We start from the raw sequence: 21,524 nt of genomic DNA, 5'->3' as shown, positions 1-21,524 counted from the left end.
TTTGAACGAAAGGTGATGTATTGAAAGATAATAACCTATCTTATAAAACGAAAAATAAAAATTTTAGCAAAATGAGGCCTTATTCTTGGTCCGTCAACCTGGCATCTTGAAGTCTATAAAACAGCATCGCGGTCTTGGATCATAAACCTAACAACTCGTACCTCAATTTCATCAACACATGAGCAGTTTTTAAACTTAATTATCAATAAGGTGATTAAAAATATTGAAATCGAAAAGTTTCAATCCCCACACAAGAAATTGTGCAAGTTCTGTTTCGTTTGATTAGTGAGATAATAGTAAAAAATGCAAGAAAAAGAAAATAAATATACTCTTTTGTGTTCATTTAGCAAGAATGTCATAGAAAATGGACTTTTCCGTACAACCCTCTAAAGCTTGAAAGTTTGTCATTAACAACCGTCTCTCTCTCTCTCTAAACCTAAACCTAGCTTCGCTTTAGTCGTCGCCGCCGCTGGGGGGCGGGAGGTGCCCCTCTCCCCTCCTCCCTCGGGCTCTATCCTCCCTCTCCTCTTCCCTTTCTCTCCCTTGGCCGCTCCAATTTCCCCTCCTCCTTCGCTGGCATGCCTATCTTGTCTGTGCTCCTCCCTTCCTCTGTTCCGCCTTTGTCTCCCATCTAAGCCTCTCTTGGGTGGCTCCGGTTTTTAGGCCTAACGGCGTGGTGGAGCCTGGCGTGCAGTCTGGGGGTTTTGGGTGGTGGAAGCTTGACGATCGATATCATCTTGGGTCGATTGTCTTTGCCTAACGGCGTGGGCTTCCAGTGTTGCTTTCGACTTCGGTCTTCCTCTTCGCTTCAGATCTGTTTTGGTTCGCCTTGCCTTGGTTTGTTGTGGTGGTTTAAAGCGTGCGTGCAAAATCGTTTCTGGGCTCCTCCAGGCAATGACGGTGGCTGCAGATGGTGGTGGGTGGTGGCTATTTTTGGGTGGCTATGTGTCATGGGTGATATGCTGCAATGAGTGGCGGTGGTTTGTTGCAGGTGCGGCGTGGGCGGTGGCGGCCTTGGTCGGAGGTGCTGTTGTTGGGCTTCTAGGGTTAGGATTTGGCTTTGGTTTGTGCTTTGCCCATTTTGGTGTTTTTTAGGCTTTGTGTTGGTTCCCTACTAACCTTGGGCTTTTAGGTGTTTTCTTCTAGTTTGGGCTCAGTCTGTTGGGTTTAAATCAGTTTCCTCCATGTGGTTAGGAGATGAGGGTTTTGGATGGTCGAGCTAGTGTATCCTTAACCCTATTAGCTCTAAACTTTGTCTTATGAGTTAATGAATCTATCTTTTTGCCATTTCAAAAAAAAGTTTGAGAGTTTGCCTTACTTTTTCTGACAAAATGTGCAAGAAAATTTTACTTTCTTGAAAAAATCAACAAAAATTACTCTAACTTCCTTCTTTATCCTTTTTCCTCCATCTCTTCTATTCTAATTTCATCAATAATTACTCTAACTTTCTTGCAAGTTTTCTCCTTTTCAAAAAGGATATCTTATTTTATCTATTATTTTCTTGCAAAACATTCATTCTAATCAAACGGATGTGAGAAAAAAAAATACAGTTTTTTTTAATTTCACTTCACTTTCTATCATTTTCACTTTCCATTATATTTTTCTCGCTAATCAAACGGACCCGAATAGTCTTGTTAATTTTCCAGTTGGTAACAATATGAATGCTTATTTCTCACTACTATGTTTTTTTAGAACGTTTAATTCACAGATTGTTTTTCGAAGATTCATTTACAATTGTTTCCTCAAAACTTTTACTCCAACCCGCCCGTGACGATTCAAAACGGCCCAGAAACTCAACCAACCCGTTCCAACCCAACCTGTGCAAACCCCTACGTGAGATATATCTCTAAATATTTGTTTTATGAAACCTGAATTTGTATTTTCTAATAATTTACGGAAAATACGAGAGCCAAAGGAATATTGTAACATTTGGCCAAAGGAAAGTAAGAGCCAGTTTTCCTGTAAGAAATATTGTAACATTTGGCCAAAGGAAAGTAAGAGCCAGTTTTCCTGTAAGGCTTGCCATCAATCTGACAATGGCGAACTTGTCGTTTAGATGAACTTTTCTATTTATGGTGATCAGCGAAGAAGCCCCCAAGATATTGGTCAATTACGTGAGAGAATTATCGATCAAAAATGCGCTTTTACCAGACAATAAGACTTTGGAATGTTGCTCTTCTAAGCTCCAAGAGCATGTTCAAGGGTGGTTGAATAATGGCTATAGTCATAATGTATTTGGCACCAAAAAGTGTTTTTTTGCCAAATTATACAACCTCGTCTCCAATGGTTGATTTTAGCATAGAACAAAAAAATTCCAAGTATACTCAACCTCGTTTTACTAATAGGCATTACAAATTGTTTTAATTTTCGCCGATCAAAAAAGAAGTGAATGATTTTTCTCTTCCATTACGACTTGACTAATTTGTAAACTAATTTTTTTGATTAGGAGAGATGGTGAAACAAGAACAAACTCTGGTTTTATAGTCAAGGGAAATAGATGAGAGCAAAGACGTAACATGACATTCCCCGGAACCTAGTTTAATTTCTACCAACGTGTGCTTGAAAAGGGGTACGCCATAGTCGAAGTTAATATTAGTACGAGTCTTGGATAACCTGCATGCCACGAAAATGCAAACACTTCGACTGTGTTCACTTTGGGTCTCTCTAACCAAACCCTCTCTTTGCGCACGGTCCCACTAAATTTTCTCCAATTATTACTCGCATTTCTCTATCTCTCCCTTTACTCATCACCCCAAAAATCACCCTCAAAATCCAAACCAAACAAACCCAATGTTTTGTTACTCTCACTTTTATCCCTAAATCTGTATTTGGATCCTGGATTTGCCGGGCCGGGAAAATGGAAAGAGAAAGTGATACAGAATTACTTCACATTGTACTTTTGTTACAAGGAGCCCCTACATGGCTACATCCAAAGCTAAAGTAGACAATAAAAGATGAGGGGGACTCGTTGAATTTACAAGAATCACTATCTCCACTAAACAAAGACTGAAGACAGCAAACCCCAAGGCTTCTGAAGTCCTATCGCGAAAGTCCCCGGAGCCAAGCTCAAGGAGAGTGTTGAGACGATCGAATTCCATTGAGGATCGTATATAGAAATTAGCGCGGAGAGAAAATAAGCAATCTCCAATAACCTTCAATACAGATATCACGTCGGAGTCAATCGCCTTGCCTGAATCTGATGCTGCACATTGTATAATTAGAGCATATCTTAAAGTTCCATCACATTTTTATGAAAGATTAAACTCCGTGCATACTTATCAAACTTTTAGAGCTAAGGACTTGATTTGCTAATCTATTTACCCCACAAAAAAGACCCTAATTTGCTAATCCAGAAATGAACATGATCAACCAGATTCATTCCTTCCTTATCCTTTGACATATTCTTTGTTCATCTACAAGAAAACTGCTTCATTCACAGTTTGGAGCTACCATTTGATTATAGAATAATACTTCAGAAGAGAGAGAGTTTCATCTAATACCATAGTTCATAAATCATAAAGAGTAGCTAAGTAAAAGAACCAGGCTTGATTCTGATTATGAACATCTTCGGGGATAAAAACTAAGCACTCAGTTATCATACGAGAATTTGGATCTCTAACTTCCACTAAGTCACCATAGGTGGGTGTTTGTTTTGCACTTATGTAAAAGCGGCTTAATAAAAAGCAGAAGCCAAAAAGCATCGAAATGAAGTAATTTCAGAAGTCATTTTTTTTTTTGTCAAACTTGTGACAAACATTGTGGCACAACTTCTGGAGCAGAAAAAGCCGTAAGTTGTGACTGCTGTGGCTTGTACAGAATTATAGTACCTTCCTCTTGACATAAAATTAAGTTGTTCCTGAGTAATTGCACCAAACAAGAAAACTATGATAAAAATTTCAGTTCAAGCTAACCTATACTTACTGTTAATCTGTGTGGCAGCCACTGATTATATACAGAAATGAATTACTACTTCGATAGGTACACTATTAATCAAGATACACACAAGGGCTTTAATTACCTGAGTCACATATGACGAGCTTCCTGCGATGAACTTGAGAAGCTCTTTTTTCTTTATGTCGAAATTGTACCTTGTGTGGTCCAGTAAGACCCGTTCCCTCTGCATGTCTTCCAGCCTCCTCTCTTTGTCCCATTTCATCTCTGTTATCCGCCTTGCAGTTTCAAAATAGTTGGCACGTAGATTTGACGTTCCACAGCTTTTCGGGAATTTTACAGCTATGTTTTCCCTTAGAATATAGTGATTCAAAAGGACGAATGCCGAAGCAGGAAGAAAAACAAAACTTAGAATCTACTAACATACATAGTAGGAACATGGCCCTATTAGGCTGAGATTCTTACCGGTTTCCCAGGGAAAACATGCCAGTAGTCTTTATTATCCCACCGTCTAAAGATATGGCTCCACTTCTTATACAAGGAAGAGCGTGTAGCATATCTGTTCTTGTTCTGTACACTTGAAGACCAGAGAAGAGGTTATAGAAAAGAATCTCCCGTAGGCCATGACCATTGGCCGTGACACAAAATAAGTTGTCATTATCAATGTTGATCATATTCACCGCAAACCCAAGAAAGCCAGGTGGAGGTTCCCCATTTGGTAATCTTGGCTTCAGAAGATCCAGCCTATGTTGGGGGTCATCACATATAAACTCGCCAGAATATGGTCTGAGATGGAAAAAAAAGAAGTTATAAAATGTCCGCAAAATACAACTCTAGGTAGCAAGAGAAAAGGATGATTCATTGGCCAGATACCTTAAATTCTCTAGACAAATGACGAGAAAACGACCATCCAACTTCCTCCCTATAGAAATTCCAAGCCCGTGAATACCAGAACTTTTAGTTATAGAACCATCTTTCTCATATGTTTCCAGACCTTTAACAGAATCACAAGTCTTGCAGACAATTGCCAACATAGTTTCTATCCCAAGGTACTCTGCGAGAAGCCTGGATCCAGAGGAAGAGTATAGAACATGGTCAAGTATACTAAAGATTAGCGATAATAGCAAGACTCTCTGAGGAGCCCTTAATCAAGTGAAGTTAGCAAGCCATCGCCAAGACATCTTTGTAAAAACTACACCCATAGTATTAGTACCCACTCGTAAGCACATACATCCATGCACACTTAACCTAATTGGCTAATTACACATGGTCCAGAAGACCTCTATTCAATCAGTAGCCCCATATGTCATTAGCATAGGCCAAATAATTTTTTACCATCTCCATGACAAAATGTATGATAAATGATCAAACAAAGCTAAATGCAAAACAATATATACGGTACAATCACAAAGTAAACTATCAAAACATGAACAGCAACAATTCCCCAACGAACCTGCTGAGATTGTCATCATCCACTTTCCCAAGTTGAGCAACAATACCCAGAACATCCTTGGTCAACAGAAGATGAGAAGCTTGGCTACCATGACTACTTTTCAGCGAGCACAAAATGCCAGCTGCAGATTTTTCATGCTTTATGATATGGTCTACTGTTTCCTCCTCACTTTCCATGCGAGTATAGTCCTCAGCTTCCATCAATGGAGCACTCGACGATTCATATGTCCCAAGACTAACTGACAAAATAATTGTCAGGAAAAAATCTAATGAAATAATTTGAGGAAACAACACATGATCACAAGGGAATCAAGGTCTTAAACTTATGGAAAAACTCAAAACAATTTCCTTTCCGAAGTGGTGCCACCAAAGTTCAAAATGTAACTATTAAGGTCCAAACAATATCTTATAAAAATAACTCAATTTCATGTAGCAGTAATCAGAGAGAAGGAACTTGTTATAATTGAAAGATATTAGCTCCCCGTTTTGTGTTCTTGTCATTTGTACTATGTTTCTTCAATAAACTCTTACCAAAGAGAGAATCAAAGAGAAGGAAGTTCATCTTTGGAATGAACGAGGGGTAGGATGTAAATAATGCAATTGAGTGAGTTGTGCATACTAAATTTTTTTTGTTGACAAACATCAATCACATTGTTCCCTCTGCCTAATTAGGGGACAACTTTTCAAAGAGTGTGACTGACACACCCATCACTCAAATCATAATTCTCCCTTGAATCTTGCATCAGTCCAATTTGATATGCCAGCATATCAATAAAGATGGTAATTTCTAGCAGAAGCCATGATTTGTTTTTGAAAAAATGATTTTTGTAACATGCGAATTATAAATTTGAAGATTAAAATCATGGACACTACACACAGTTAAACTAAAACTTGGAAAACAATATACCTTGCATATCTCGAATGGAGGCCTCCAATCTGCATATCTGAGACTCAAAATTTTTGATATTATTTTCATGCCATTTTAATTTTAGACCTTGCATTTGTAGATCTTCCTCGAGCTTCTGATGGGATTAAAGCAACACGAAATTACTCATCCAGATTCTTCATAATGAAAATCAACCGTTTAACGAGACAAGTATGCCATCAATTGCAACTTTGCCATATCAACATAAGAATTACCACCCAATAAAAGATCTTTCCGTTGCAATACTTTGACACTACGCTGCAGTTTTAAAATAAGCTTAACAATCTTATTTGTACGTAAAACTCGGACCAAGTGCTGCATTTTAAAATTCAACCCCTGCGTTTAGACAACAATCATTCTGAACAGTACACTTCAGTGTTGAATGATACCGGATGGATGAAGCCTTTGTATGAACTGAAAGACGAAATCAACAAATCAAGTAATACTTTGACGCAACACCGCAGTTTTAAAAGAACCTTGACAACCTTAGATGCAGGACCGAGTGCTGCATTTTGCAATTCATCCCTTCCATTAATACAGGAATCATTCTGAACAGTATGCTCCAGTGCTGAAGGATCCTGGATGATGAAGCCTTTGTATGAATCGAAAGCCAAAATAAACAAATCCAGAATTACTTTGACACAGCACCACAGTTGTAAAAGAACCTTAACAACCGTAGAAGTATACAACACTGTTTCTGCTGGACAGAGTGCTGCATTTTGCAATTCATCCCTTGCATTGAGACAGGCATTGTTCTGAACACAGTGAACAGCATGTTTCAGTGCTGGATGAAGCTTTTGTATGAACTGAAGCCGAAATAAACTAATCAATCTTTCCCAAGCAAATACGGTATGAAAAAGATTACTAACCTGTCTGACAAATTGTTCCAGATTCGTATGAGAGCTAGTGAACCGCTTTATGAATGCATTTATACTTTCTGATCTTCCCGTCGTTATCATCCCTCCAAAGAAATGATCACGCAAGTAAGCAGGCACCCAAAAATGCTTAATTTCATACAAACCAGCAACATGCTTGTTGCTATGCAAATTATATTTCGTAACTACTCGAGACCACTGATACTCAAACTCTTCTGGAGTATCCAAGTGATATAACTTATCAAAATCAGCACACCAGCATGGATAGTTTCTTCGAAGAACACCCATAAACCAACCACTAAATTTACTGGTAATGTGCCATATGCAAAAGCTATGTTTTGTTGATGAAAACTCTTTTGCAATTGCTTCAGTCATCCTTGGATCTTGATCAGTTAGGATGGTCTTTGGTTGTTTCTTCATCAAAGATACAAATGTCTACAAATTACCGTTAATTGTATCAAAACCCGAAACGAATATAAAACCAGAATAAATATACATCTAAAAAATTGTGGTTGTATAACTTACCTTCATCAACCACTGAAAAGCACTTGTAGTCTTGTTTCGGAGAAGTGCACATCCAAACAATATTGTCTTCCCATTGTTATTGACTCCCACAAAAATGCCAAAAGGCATTTCATATGCATTGATCTTGTGAGTAGTATCAAACACAACAACATCCCCGCATTTTTGGTACCAATCAAAAGAGTGGGCTGGAGACCAAAAAAGATGCTCCAACTTTCTTTCTTCGTCTATTGTAAAAGCATATCGAAACTCACAATTTTCTGCTTTTGCAGCTTCACAATGTTTTAAAAGATCAGTTGCATCATTGACTCCATCCTTCCCTTTTATTCTAGTAACAAGGTCGCAAACATCTTTCTCGAAGAATGGAAGATAGTCATGATTCAAATATTTTTCAAGTTGCATGACACGCACTATTTGTCCAACCGAATGGCCTTCTTCTTTTAGTGAAAGAATACGAGCTTCATCCTCCTCTTTAATTTTTTGATTTACGGGAGGAAACCAAACTTCTGTAGGAGTCAACAGGTCATGGGTGTGTTCTTTAACAAACTCTGTGATCTGCCATTCTTGAGGAAAAATATCGAATGATTTTCTCCAAGTGATACGCATCCGAGCTCTGCATCCACATTTTATAGATTTTCTGTTTCGTTGTCCCTTGGATGGATCTAGAAGTTTCAAAGGACGTTTTCCATGACATTGACAACAAAAGTCACGTCTTCTTAATTCTTCATTTTTTTTGAATGTGCGATCTTTACGAATTGAAAATCCATTCCTACTTGCATATTGTTTGTAGCAAATAAAAGCTTCTTCTTCACTAAGAAAACATTGACCAATAAAAGGATCGAATTCATTGCTAACGGAGTCTTCCGAAAGGCCTTCTAATAAAAGAAAACCATCTTCATCCTCCTTAGTATTTTTTCTAATTTCTGGAAGAAACCGAACTCCCGTGGGAGTCAACCGTTCATGGTTGTGCTCTTTAACAAACTCTGTGACATGCCATTCTTGAGGAAACATATCCCCGGATTTCCTTAAAGTGATACGCATCCGAGCTTTGCATCCACATTTTACCGATTTTCTATTTCGTTGTTCCTTGGATGGATCAAATAGTTTCACAGGAGGTTTTCCTTCACGTTGACAACAAAAGTCACGTCTTCTTACTTCTTCATTTTTTACAAAAGATCGATCTTTCCGAACTGAAAATCCATTCCTATATGCATATTGTCTGTAGCAAATGAAAGCTTCTTCTTCACTACGAAAACGTTGACCAATAAAAGGATCCAATTCATTTGTAACTGAATCATCTTTCTTTTGCCCACATTCAGGAAATTCTGTACCTTCATGGATGTGCACTGAATCTGTTGGGTACTCATTCAACTCCAGTAAATTTCCTTCTAATTGCACAACCCTTTCTTCATCATTACGAAGCTCGTTTAACTCGGTATCAATCATTGGTTCATCCATTGTCCTACAAATGAAGTAATAATGTATCCAAAACCAAAATCAATACATGAAACATATACCCCGCAACTGAGACTAGCTGTGAGAAGAATAACACAACCAATACCCAAAGAGAGATGTGAATCAAACCAGATTGAAAGAAATTTAGCAAGAATTACGTATAGAGAACTTACACTGGTTGGTTCAGAGGGCTCCCAGTGCTAAAACCCCCCATGAAACTATGGATTGCCTCGAAAAAAATTGGATCTTTGTGGCTTTCATTTCTCACCAATTCTGCAAGAGTAGGGAAAAACCCAGAGGTTTTCACAGTATCTAGATTGCAATTCCTACCGTGGAAGGCAAATGGGTTCACTCTTCCATTTTAGGGGAAAATAAAGTTGGGAGAATGAGAGAGGTGTAGAGGGAGACAGAGAGTGAGTGAGTTATGGAGTGTGAAAGGGAAATGCCCTGGTTGGGTGAAAAGGAAAAGTCCATGCCGTATAAAAGCACTGCATTTTTTATTCCATGAACTTTTTTTTTTCACCTTTTGGGAATTAGTTAGTTAGTTAATGTTACGGTAGTTTACAAGGGTTCAGAAGCTGTTCATAGTCCTGGACACAAATTGCGCCCATCGTGGGGTTTGAACTTACGCCTCCACTAGAGAGGCCAAATGAGACAACCAACTGCGCTACAATGGTTGTTCCTAAAAAAAAATGAGGTATCAAAAAATTGCGTCAAACTTTTATTACTTATTAATTTATTTTATCGGGATAAATTAATAAATCACAAAAATTCAACGTAAAACTAATAAATATGAAATATATAAAAAATAAATAAATAAAGACAAAAAAAAAAGTTACTCCCAACTTTTTAATCCAAACCTAGCTTGAGGATTGATTCAATTACATTTTTTTTAAGCTCGATTTTTGGAAAAAAAATTGAAATTTTAAAGCATACCCTTTCTAGTATAATTTTCCATTATTATTGTTGGAATTTGAGGAAGGTCTTCATCTGCGTGGATAAGCAAAAGATTCAACTAATGGCCAAAAAAAAACAAGAAATCTTATGAAAATAATTTAAAAAAAATAATGGTGGAAATATTTATCTCGGAGATTTTTGAGGGAAAAAGAAAAGAAAAAGAAGCATTTTGAGGTCACTTGAAAGATTTTTAAAAATTAGTTTGGACCTATTTCAATTGTTTTTGGGCTTAATATATAGGTAGGTCTACTTCAAGCCCAAGAAGTCCAACAGGCCCAATTTACAATCCAATTTCTGGCCCGACCAGTCCAACAACTGTTTAAAAAAAAGGATCTTTTTCTTTTAGGCCTTTATTTGTGACTTTTTTTCCTTTCTTTCTACGAGTTGTCCATTTAATCCATTTTTGGTCTTTTCTTTGTCACTTTTTGTCTTTGCTTTTTTGTTTTTTCAATAGCCCTTTTCATTGCTTTTCGAAATGGAACTCTATATTTTAATTGTCCGGCTATGTATTGTGCAAGAATAATAGAGTTTCCATGAGGTTTTGCAATTCTTGTAATATCAATGTTGAGTTTTTGATTTACACAATAAAATTCTTTTTGTAGATTCATCTGTAATGCTGTCATTGGACTTTCTTTTAAGAGTTTTGGGAATGCCAAATAGATTCAGACTTGGATCAGATCGATTCTTTTTTGAATCTCTATATGCGCAATTCCCAAGAGGCCAGAAACGATTCTCCTATTCTTTTGTACGTAATTTTTCATAGAAAGATTTTTAAAAATTAGTTTGGACCTATTTCAATTGTTTTGGACTTAATATATAGGTTGGTCTACTTCAAGCCCAAGAAGTCCGACAGGCCCAATTTCTGGCCCGGCCGCCGCAGCAAAAGAAAGAAAACCGTAAGCAGTAAAAACGGTTTTAACCAAAGCGTCAAAGTTTGCGCCCAGGAGTAAAGTACAAAAACAAATAGAAAGCGTTACTAATAAGAACGCTTTTAAACTGTAAAAGTTTCCGGCCAGCAACGGCTTTGCACCCATAGCTTATTGGATTTGGCCGCAGTAATAAAAACGCTAGTACTAAGAACGCATTTAACTTTACTTGTATAAAGGAACTTTGTAAAATTACGTAAATCATTTGTTAACAAGCCCTAGATCCATTCTACCCCTCTCCATCCCCCGTCGATATCCTTATCACAAACCCTAGAAGATCCCTTTCATCATCGTGTGAGGCCGGTGAAAGTCTCCCGAAGCAAACCAGAGAGAGCTGGTGAGAGAGAGATCATGGGTTCGAAATCGAAGAGCTTCAACCCCCGCTCAGGAGATGATGGTGCTAGTCCTGGGTTAGATAGATGCCCTTTTCACGCCTTTTTCATTTCATTCGTTTAATAATTAGGCTGTTCAAGAATTTCCTACCCTAATTTTGAACTTTAATTGTTTGAATTTCAGGAAGATCTTCATCGGTGGATTGGCAAAAGACACCACTAACGGTAACAATTCCTCTTTCTCTCTCTCTCTCTCCATAAATACATATACATATGTAGATTGATACTAGACGCCAGGGCATATACGATGCACGAGCAAACTGAGTTATGCAAAAGATGGAAAGCGAAAAATCTTGACTTTTGATTAGTCTGTAATGATATCTGGGATGTGAAAGTAGAAAAGGGGTGAAAAAAATTGGGCTGGCAGTTTATTTAGGCAGTTAAAGGGTAGTTTGAAAAAAAAGAAGTGTGAGTCATCCTCTAAACTGATGTTCATACAAATCACACCACAAAGGGGTGTTGCATTTATAATAGATAAGAGATATGCGCGTGTATGTGCGTAGCTTTATGTGTGTGTACTGTGTAGAATACTAGAATGTACTTTGACGCGTGCAATGTGATTAAACATAACCCATTTGCGTGCTTTGGTATGTCTAATGACGGGGACTTATGGCGATTTGTTGATTTGTAGACTCTCCTAGTCTCCTTGCTTTGTCAATAGACGGGTTCTTTTTAGTGCATTAACAGCCTGGTTGTGGTCAAATTACTGAATCATGTTGCATTTTTGTGTCTGGGGAATTTATGGGTTGGTTATACTTGTGACTTGTTAGTGTTAGTTTTTAATTGGATTCTCTAATTGGAGATGATAAATTGGTTGGGCTAGTGAACTTCATGGTCTGTTGGGCCTCTCGTACTGAGGGTAACTCGAGAATCCTTATTTGGGGATGCGGTTTCTTGATGATCATACTAAATGCTAGTATAGTATTAGGTTTTTTTTCTCTCAAAGTTTTGTTGGTGAGGTTGGCTAGCCTGTTTGTAATGAGGTGATATGATATCTGCATCTTGATTGGATTATGGCATTGCATGCTTAGGTGTTCACTTGTTCATACATCACGTTTGGTATCTTTACATTTTACATTGGTTTTATTTGGCCAACTTGATGATGAATAGCATCCCTATCATCAGTGTCATAATTAATGGTGATTAGGCATTCTGTACTTTTGATGATTAGGCCTCCTGTACCTTTTATTAGCTGATGTAGAATCTATTCCATGAAAACTGCTTATGGCATCTATTCCCATGTTTAGGAGTTTTCACTGATTAGTACTGCATGTTTGGTACCTGTAAATTCTAGGTTGCTTCAAATTGACCAATTTGATGTTGAATAGCATGCCTGATATCAGCATGATGTTCATTAGATGTTCAGTACTGTTTATTGGCTGATGCAGTATTGTTATTTATTGAAAACAGCTACTTTCAATGAGCACTTTGGGAAGTATGGAGAGATTACAGACTCAGTGATAATGAAAGATCGGCATACAGGGAATCCAAGGGGTTTTGGATTCATCACCTATGCTGATCCTTCAGTTGTTGACAAGGTTATCGTAGATAACCACATCATCAATGGAAAGCAGGTAAGATTCTTTTGGACTTGGCAATTTGAACTGCGTGCTAGTGATGATCAATCTCTGGTATAATTGTAATTCTATATGCATATTGACCTGTTTTTATTTGCTGTGTGAATATGGGTAGGTTGAGATTAAAAGAACTATTCCAAAAGGAGCAGGGCAATCAGGTGGATTCAAAACAAAGAAGATATTTGTTGGGGGCGTGCCATCAACAGTTACTGAAGGTTTGCTTTTCTTGTTTTCAGTTCATGTAGACATATTTCATGTGCCATTTATTTGAACTCTTGTAACGTTTTTTGAGTATGTTGAATTGATCAGATGAGTTCCAGGGTTTCTTCTCCAAGTATGGGAAAGTCGTTGAGCACCAAATCATTCGTGATCGCGAGACCAACCGTTCTCGAGGATTTGGATTTATAATATTTGACAATGAGGAAGTTGTTGATGAAATTTTATCCAAAGGACATATAATTGATATGGAGGGTACCCAGGTGAGCTTAGTTCCATGGTCCCCAAGATATCAATATGTAATCAGATACACGTTTTTACTTTTTCCAGGGCATGCAAAACTGAATTCTCTTTTGTCCTCAGTATTATGTATGCCATGCATTTCTACACTGTATACTTCTTTAAATATTGTCTCAGAGGTAATTACTTTTGGGAGCTTACTTCTGATGTTGGATCAAGATTTTCAGTGTTAGATCATCTTCTCAGGAGGACTCTTCACAATAGTTTGCATCTAATAGAAAATAGGTTAACTAAGTTGCTTTGTTGTAGGTGGAGATCAAGAAAGCAGAACCAAAGAAAACCTCAAAACCACCACCTACTCCTGCATATGGTAGCAACTCTAGGGCTCGTTCTTTCAATGATAACTTGGGTGGATTTGGCAGCTCATATGTGGGTTTTGATGGAGGTTTTGGTCCTGGCCCCAATAGGACACCAGGAGGTATTGGCACTAGGTTTGGTGGATATGGTGCGTACGGTGGCGGTGGGAGTGAATTTGGTGGTTATGGAGATTTTGGAACCAGTAGCTTAGGAGCATATCGAGGTGAATCTTCCCTTGGTTATTCTAGCCGCTTTGGATCCTATGGTGGTGGGTTGAGTGGGGGTTATGGAGGAAGTGGTTTAGGCGGATATGGTCGGGGCGAAGGTTATGGGAGTTATGGAGCTTCAAGCTATGACGGTTATGACTCTGGTCCTGGTGCTAGTTATGGTGGAGTAGGTGGGCAATATGGAAGGGGAGGCTATAGCGGCAGTAGCCGATACCATCCTTATTCAAGGTAGAAAAAATGCCTTCCCATGAAGCCTTGCTTAAGCCTTCTGTAGAAGCTTCTTACAAGTCTCTCTAGTTTCTTGCATTCTTTCCCCTTGTGGATTAATAGGTGCTTGGCTTGAGTTCTAGTGGTTTATGCTTCTACTGCAACCAACGACACGTTAGAGATCAGAAGAGGCTAGTCTGGCTCATTTTATCTGTGGTAGATGAATATTATAGCATCTTCATTTAGTATGCGGTGTATGATCGTGGTTTTCTGAACTAAATTTCTCTTTAGTTTCTTGTGTCAAGTACATCATCGTTCCAAGCTTGCTACCTTCTCCTCTAGTTTGATCTAGATCGGACAATTCTTGTGTAATAGATTTGTTTAGCTATTATGTTTACTTTAGCGCTTCATTTGGGCCTTGTAACCATGACCATCTAGTCTGTTACAAGATAGCTCTCTACCTTTCCTCTTGCAGCAATGTATGACTGGAGTAGGAAATATCATATGGTTTAACTGTTTAGGCAACTGTATTAGATGTACACCACCCTGCAGGTTTAAATTGATAGCATAATATGAGGCAGGACTCAAACCATTGGACCTGAAATTATTGCAGGTCTTATTGGATTGTTTAAACTTGACATTTTCCAGGTTTTGGGTAAAGATAGTTCAACTTCCCTTGCTGATTGGCACAAAATCAGTTACAGGGTTAAGATACCTCCTCTTGTTTGACATTTACCCTCTAAGCTTGCTTGCTTCAAAATTCTGTATTCATAAACCACATAGCTGTTTAGTGTTCCATGATTTGGTATAGCGTTTCTCTTCATAATGATTCGGCTTAGTTTCCTTACGGCCAGATTGTTTTTCTTCAAAACCCATTTCGGGTTTCTTTTTTCTCCCTTTGTTTCAACCTGTATAATTCTAGCATGTTGTGCGAAAATAGGTTTGTAGTAAGGTATCGGGCAGTTTGGATGGTCTTGAGATCACCCTTAATAACCATTGGTTTTAAGTATGCTGCTACCTTGTGCTGGTGTGCTTCAAACCTCAATGGAGCATTGAAGATATTGTGGCCATTTTCAAAAATAAATCTCATTGGAATTAAGCATGCTCAATCCATACAGGGTTTTGTCCAGTTTTAATTGGGCTCTCACTAGTTGATGGTGGGGTTGGTTCCCAGAGATTTGTCGATGTGTGTAAGTTGGTCTGTACTCCCGGTGTTGTAGAAAAAATGGTTCAGTTAGTTTCTGGGCAGTATACAATATTTGGTATATGTGCATGCTACTGATTTCATTCTTTTTTTCTTCCCCTTTTCGTTCTCTTCATTGTTCACCAAGCGGGGATTCTGCTGTTTATCAATCAAGCATATCTAAGGGAAATTTAAACACAATTTGATGGTTATTGTAAAGATTACTCCACCAGATGTTTAGGTTTGGGCCTTCTTCAAATCTATGCCTTTGAAACCCAAAAAACTTTTCGCGTAGATAACCTCCAGATTGTCTTTCTTGTTTGAATGCATATACTCCAATTGATGCAATTGCGCTGTTTCAGACAGTGTAATGTCTGTCCTAACACTTTCACTTGTTACTGGTAACTTGGAAGGCTTGCAATTGTGAAGATAAGGCTATGGATCAAATTTGTTTTTGCAAAATGAGGGTGTTCATTTGTATGCTTGTTGCGATGAGATGGGGTGATGGTTTGAATGCAATTTTGTTCACCCACGTTACCCACTTTTTCGTTGGTTCTTATCAATAAATGGCCCTACTCTAAACTTAACCATACTTACATAGGGAAAAAATCACAAAAGCAAAGACAAACTATCCTAATAAAAAATCGCAAATGCCATTGCTTAGTTGTTATTGTCAGAAGACAAAAAGAGAATGGAAAATTTATTAGGCACCTGGGGTTGTGGTGCTTCAATTCTTTTCAGTCTTGTGGATTGCGGGTCTCGCATAAATGTTTGGTTATAAAGTAGATTGGGGTAAGATCAGAAAAATAGAAAAGAAAAGTAGATTTGGGTACTATGGAGCCCCGGGTCTCACATATAGTCTGGGCGTTCCAGGATCACAAACTAATTATTCATAAGGGGTGTTATCCTTTATGGCTGCCCCCGGCTTATGGCCTTTACATGACTACTGTGATGTGAGCGGTTCAATTCGCATTGACCTTGCATTCATCAAACTAAGCCTTTCAATGGATTAGATTCGATTTGATTTGAAATACCTCAACTCCGAGTCGAATTCTAATTTGGTAATTCGAATCTGATTCGATTTTTTCCCCTTACACAAAAATCTAGCAAATAAAACCCAAAAATTCTAATTTGAAGACATTAATTTCAGGAGGGCGGTAACCTGAAATTGATTTCAAACAACAAAGGAAAAAGCGAAAACAAAAAGTACCAGGCATAAGTAGGCAGTGTTTTCAAATCAGGATACGTATAGTGTACAATTTCTTTCATTTGATGAAGTGTATCGGGATACCAAACCAAACCGAGCCTTACGTCCCAATCACTTGGGGTCGGCTACATGAATCCGTTTCCTCCATTAGACTCTGTCAAGTGCCACTTGTTCACACAGACCTATTATACTCATATCTTTGCACACTACAGCATCTAATGTCAATTTAGGTCTATCTCTCCCCGTAACATTGCTACCTAGAGCTATCCTATCCGCTTTCTTAACTACTGCATCTTCTGATCGACGGTAGATATGCCCAAACCACCTTAGCCTATTTTCCCTCAACTTCTCCTCTATAGGTGCTACACCTACCATCTCACAAACTGTTTTATTTCTAATCTTGTCTCGTCTAGTCTTACCACACATCCACCTCAACATTCTCATTTCTGCTACACTCATTTTGCTCACATGTTATTTCTTAATAAGCCAACATTCTGTCCCATAAAGCATTGCTGATCTTATGGCAGTTCCATAGAATTTTTTCTTCAATTTTGTAGGTACCCTCTTGTCACATAGTACACCAGTAGCGCTTCTCCACTTGAGCCACCCCACTTGGGTCCAATGGGTCCCATCATCAGCAATCTCTCCATCTTTACTAATAATTGAGCCTAAATACCTAAAATGATCATTCTTTGGTATCTCCTGGTCTTGGATCATCACTCTTTCTTCACTCGCACTACTGGTACCACTAAACTTGCACATCATATACTCAGTTTTACTCCTACTTATCCGAAAACCCTTTGACTCTAATGCTTCTCTCCAAATTTCTAGTTTCGTATTAACACCTCTAGCAGTTTCATCTACGAGGACAATGTCATCTGCAAACATTATACACCATGGAATATCCTCTTGAAATTGTCTAGTCAATTCATTCATAACTAAGGCAAAGAGGTATGGGCTCAGGGCTGACCCTTGCTGCAATCCTACAGTGATAGGAAATTCACTCGTTTCCCCTACTGATGATCTAATGGTAGTGACGGCAGCTTCATACATGTCTCTAATCACCTCGATATACCCTTTGGTCCCTAGACACCCTATCATAAGCCTTTTCTAAGTCTATGAAAACTATATGGAGATCCTTCTTCTTTGCTCTGTATTTTTCTACCAATCTCCTGAATAGGTAGATAGCTTCCATGGTTGATCTTCTTAGCATGAACCCAAACTGTTTCTCTGACACCGTAGTCACCATCCTTAAGCGATGCTCAATAACTCTTTCCCACAACTTCATTGTATGACTCATCAATTTAATACCTCTATAGTTGTTGCAGCTTCGAATATCCCATTTATTCTTATAGATAGATACTAAGGTGCTCTTTCTCCATTCGTCGGGTATCTTCCTAGTCATAATAATCTTGTTGAATAACTTCGTCAACCAAGTCACCCCCAAGTCACCTAGACTTTTCCACACTTCAATAGGGATACCATCTAGTCCTAGGGCCTTACCCGGTTTCATTCTTTTCAAAGCTTTAACCACTTCGAACTTTTATATTCTTCGATAAAACTCATATTCTATGCTCTCGTCAGGTATATACACTTCCTCCCCACCAAAGCCTCCTTCATGTTTCTCGTTTAACAACTTATCGAAATACGACTTCCATCTATCATTAATTGCGTCGTCTTTCACCAACACCACCGAATCAATATCTTTTATACACTTAACTTGAGAAACGTCTCTAACTTTCCTTTCTCGTAGCTTAGCAAGTTTATAAATACTCTTTTCTCCATCTTTACTATCGAGTCTAACGTAGAAATTCTCATAGGCTTTCAACTTTACATCCCTAACGGCTTTCTTAACTTCCTTGCTAGCTTGTTTATAGCCCTGAAAATTTTTCACATTCCGGTCCTTTTGCCACTTTTTAAAGCACTCCTTTGCTTTTATTATGGTTTGAATCTCGTCATTCCACCACCATGTCTCCTTAGAAATTAGACATTTTCCCTTCGACTCGCCAAGAACTTCTTTTGATATTCTTCTAATACCGTCAACTATCGTATTCCACATATTGTCACTATCGCCTTCCACTTCCCACCGTACTTCTTGAGACATTTTTTCCTTGAATACCTGTAGTTTCTCCCCTCTTAGGCCCCACCATTTAGTCCGTAGGCATCTAGTTTCCTTTCTCCTTTTATTATTCCCCTTGAGACAAATATCTAACACCAAAAGTCTATGTTGTGCTACTAGACACTCTCTGGGAATAACCTTACAATCCTTACATGTCAAGCGGTCTGCCACTCGAGCAAGAAAATAGTCGATTTGGCTTCTGTTGGCTCCACTCTTAAAGGTAATTAAATGCTCATCTCGCTTCCTATAGAGAGTATTCCCAACTATAAGGTCAAAAGCTACCGCGAAATTTAAAATCCTCCTACCACCTTCGTTAAGGTCACCAAATCCAAAGCCACCATGTACCTTCTCATACCCTTGCTTATGCATTCCCACATGACCATTGAAATCATTTCCTATAAATAGCTTCTCCCCAAAAGGTATCCCTTGAACTACGTCATCCATTTGCTCCCAGAATTGCTCTTTAATAAGATCATCCAAGCCTACTTGGGGTGCGTAAGCACTAATAATATTAACTATACTCTCTCCGAGCACAAGCTTAACTAAAATAATCCGATCTCCTTTTCTCGTTACCGTAACTACCGAATCTTTCAGATGTTTATCTACTACGATACCTACCCCATTTCTATGTCTATCCTTACTCGTATAGTAAAGCTTATAACCTGTGTCCTTTATCTCTTTAGCTTTCTCTCCTACCCACTTAGTCTTCTGAAGGCAAGCTATACTAATCCTCCTCCTAAGCATGGTGTCAACTAGCTCCCTAGTCTTATCCGTTAATGTCTCTATATTCCAAGTTGCTAACGAATCCTATAGTCCTGGGCTAGCTTCTCTACCCGCGCTCGTCCAGGCACGCGCGAGAACCCTTGCTCACTTATCATCACACTCGGGCACCGGTGTGGCGCCCATTGCTCATTTTTTGAAACACCTGAAGGCAGGCACAACGCGTCGCTTAAAGGGAACGCCCTAGTATGTCTCGTAATCATATTTGGATTCATGTCATAAAAATTTGACGGGTTTTTTTTATGTGTTGGCTGTCAGCTACCTAACGCACAACCCTCCTCCTTTATCCGGGCTTGGAACCGGCTGAGAAATAAAGATAAGACTCTAAGCACGAACCAGGCCGGAATACGGTTACATATAGTAAGATACGTTACCAAAAAGTTAATATACGATCAAAAGATATATCTAATTACAATCTTAAGAAAATGTTGTATATATGAAAAATAAATGTTTTCTATAAAGAAAATAAGTTTTTAGGATGAAAAATATCAAGTCTCTCCGGTGGGGTATATCAAATTGAGACTTTCGAGTGCCTTGGCCAAAAGAAGAGGAGAAGAACCCTTATACAATTCATGAAGAAATGATCAAAAGACATTCTTTCTTCTATTCAAAGTCTAATGGATTGAGTTTTGGTATCCTTTAAATGGTTTTTATTGTTGCCACAATTAGATCAAAGGATTTAGAATGTGTTGGGAGTTTTGCTTCTTAAAACATGGATTGACTTTTGTTCAATAACTTATCGTATGATACATACCGAATCGGGATACGCGAATGTATCGTAGGATATGCCATCGTATTGAAGAATTTTTACACAAAAAGGATACGGCCGGGTGGAGTACGTATAAATTTTGGAAGGAGACGATACAAATCGTATGATACACGGAACACCACGTGTAGGTACATAACAATCAAAGAGCATGGACGAACAAAATTCAAAGCAGTAAGCAATACGTATGAAAAAACCTAATTGGAGTTTAATAAGTGGGAAAAAAATAGTAAGTTCGATCCTTGGCAGCTGTATACTCTGAACTTAACCACTGCGTGGTGTGTGAGGCCACTGCGCACGGCGCAGCACAGCCAAGGGAGACTCTCCCAAGGTGTAGCCTATGGGAGAGTCTCCCTGGGTTATGCCTTCTTCTTTTTTTAAAAAAAAGTATGAAAAAATTAGGAGTTTAGTAAGTGGGAAAAAACAGTAAGCAATACGTATGAAAAATCAAAGCAAAAGATCTGAAAGATTAAAGTTGATGCATATATTCCCAGGTGTGCTTGAGAATGAACCGTGCAAGGCCTGTTTTTGATGACGAGGTAACCTTTTTTACTATTGAATTGGATCCGATATATCCGAACCTGATCAGGCAATCATACTAGTATTCTGGTTATCTGACTGACGTTATCAGTTTTAGATTTTCTCGGATCGGATCTGGATCCATTGACAGACCTACATCCAACTTATGTGATGTGACATGGAAGCGGAAGAACAACTAGATATTGTTCTGGTAGACGAATGTGTTAGATTTCGTTTTAACTTACTCTCTCCGTCCCGATTTGTTTGTTCAATCTTCGGTTTCTAACTTATTAAGGAAACCAAATCTGATTCATTGATTTTGAAATTGGACAGTCAATTTGGAACATGTAAAAGTCAAAAAGGGGACAAACAAATCGGGACATAAAAAATATGTGCTTTTGAATTTACAAGAAAATGATAAACACGTTGTGCACAAAGAAAATAGTGAGAACTCTAAAATATTATTGATGATTGAATTAATTCCAAAAGTAGGTAATAAAAAGATCCAAGTCAAGAAGAAAAATGCCAAAACTAAGGAGGTAATATTGTCATGGCAAAACAACCGACACTAAAGAAAAGAAAATGTTTTTATAAAGAAAATATCCTAAGTTCCTAACCAAAGTTGCCATAACAAAGTACCTCATCAATGATTCTTCTTTGATTTGTGTTTGTCAAAATTTTCCAAAAAAATCTTTCGTGATTTATTTTGCATCATAACATGAGCAAATTAA

The 21,524-nt window shown here is 38.2% G+C and overlaps 3 protein-coding genes across 12 annotated transcripts; 1 reads left to right on the top strand and 2 right to left on the bottom strand.

Annotated features, from left to right (window-relative positions):
* Window positions 1-2,858: 2,858 nt before the first annotated feature.
* LOC131329669 (protein FAR1-RELATED SEQUENCE 6-like) lies at window positions 2,859-9,573 on the bottom strand. 10 transcript variants are annotated; one of them, XM_058362952.1, is made up of 11 exons: window positions 9,294-9,573; window positions 7,669-9,127; window positions 7,138-7,578; window positions 6,934-7,023; window positions 6,754-6,846; window positions 6,251-6,365; window positions 5,345-5,582; window positions 4,765-4,956; window positions 4,357-4,677; window positions 4,019-4,244; window positions 2,859-3,202 (listed from the first exon to the last, which is right to left on the bottom strand). In XM_058362952.1, exons 1-11 carry the CDS (start codon window positions 9,332-9,334, stop codon window positions 3,167-3,169), a joined length of 3,252 nt encoding a protein of 1,083 aa, XP_058218935.1. In that variant the 5' UTR covers window positions 9,335-9,573; the 3' UTR covers window positions 2,859-3,166. The 10 variants fall into 10 exon arrangements, with proteins under 10 accessions (XP_058218935.1, XP_058218936.1, XP_058218934.1 ...); XM_058362953.1 differs by having other exon boundaries at window positions 2,859-3,196; window positions 9,294-9,564; XM_058362951.1 differs by having other exon boundaries at window positions 6,745-6,846; window positions 9,294-9,563.
* A 1,633-nt stretch (window positions 9,574-11,206) lies between these two features.
* LOC131329736 (heterogeneous nuclear ribonucleoprotein 1) lies at window positions 11,207-14,646 on the top strand. Its single transcript, XM_058363087.1, has 6 exons — window positions 11,207-11,413; window positions 11,520-11,560; window positions 12,806-12,969; window positions 13,088-13,187; window positions 13,282-13,451; window positions 13,738-14,646. Exons 1-6 carry the CDS (start codon window positions 11,355-11,357, stop codon window positions 14,242-14,244), a joined length of 1,041 nt encoding a protein of 346 aa, XP_058219070.1. The 5' UTR covers window positions 11,207-11,354; the 3' UTR covers window positions 14,245-14,646.
* Window positions 14,619-19,472, bottom strand: LOC131328767 (uncharacterized). The gene is made up of 2 exons (XM_058361664.1): window positions 18,444-19,472; window positions 14,619-14,765 (listed from the first exon to the last, which is right to left on the bottom strand). Exons 1-2 carry the CDS (start codon window positions 19,470-19,472, stop codon window positions 14,619-14,621), a joined length of 1,176 nt encoding a protein of 391 aa, XP_058217647.1.
* Between the last annotated feature and the right edge of the window lie 2,052 nt (window positions 19,473-21,524).

Source organism: Rhododendron vialii, chromosome 6a (assembly GCF_030253575.1).
Source record: "Rhododendron vialii isolate Sample 1 chromosome 6a, ASM3025357v1".
NCBI classification, from domain to species: domain Eukaryota; kingdom Viridiplantae; phylum Streptophyta; class Magnoliopsida; order Ericales; family Ericaceae; genus Rhododendron; species Rhododendron vialii.
The sequence above is the reverse complement of the archived record's forward strand: the minus strand, read 5'-3'. Positions and strand labels throughout refer to the sequence as shown.

What these genes read in the sequence shown, in the direction of transcription:
- LOC131329669 (XM_058362947.1), bottom strand. Translation starts at nt 9,334, where the DNA reads ATGGGGGGTTTTAGCACTGGGAGCCCTCTGAACCAACCAGT. An exon ending in ATGTTTTCCCTGGGAAACCG is followed by an intron (nt 4,245 to 4,356) that starts GTAAGAATCTCA and finishes CTATATTCTAAG; the next exon opens with GGAAAACATAGCTGTAAAAT. An exon ending in GCTCGTCATATGTGACTCAG is followed by an intron (nt 3,203 to 4,018) that starts GTAATTAAAGCC and finishes TACAATGTGCAG; the next exon opens with CATCAGATTCAGGCAAGGCG.
- LOC131329736 (XM_058363087.1), top strand. Translation starts at nt 11,355, where the DNA reads ATGGGTTCGAAATCGAAGAGCTTCAACCCCCGCTCAGGAGATGATGGT. An exon ending in GGCAAAAGACACCACTAACG is followed by an intron (nt 11,561 to 12,805) that starts GTAACAATTCCT and finishes TATTGAAAACAG; the next exon opens with CTACTTTCAATGAGCACTTT. An exon ending in GCCATCAACAGTTACTGAAG is followed by an intron (nt 13,188 to 13,281) that starts GTTTGCTTTTCT and finishes TGAATTGATCAG; the next exon opens with ATGAGTTCCAGGGTTTCTTC.
- LOC131328767 (XM_058361664.1), bottom strand. Translation starts at nt 19,472, where the DNA reads ATGCTTAGGAGGAGGATTAGTATAGCTTGCCTTCAGAAGACTAAGTGG. An exon ending in TTAAGAAAGCCGTTAGGGAT is followed by an intron (nt 14,766 to 18,443) that starts GTAAAGTTGAAA and finishes TTAAACCTGCAG; the next exon opens with GGTGGTGTACATCTAATACA.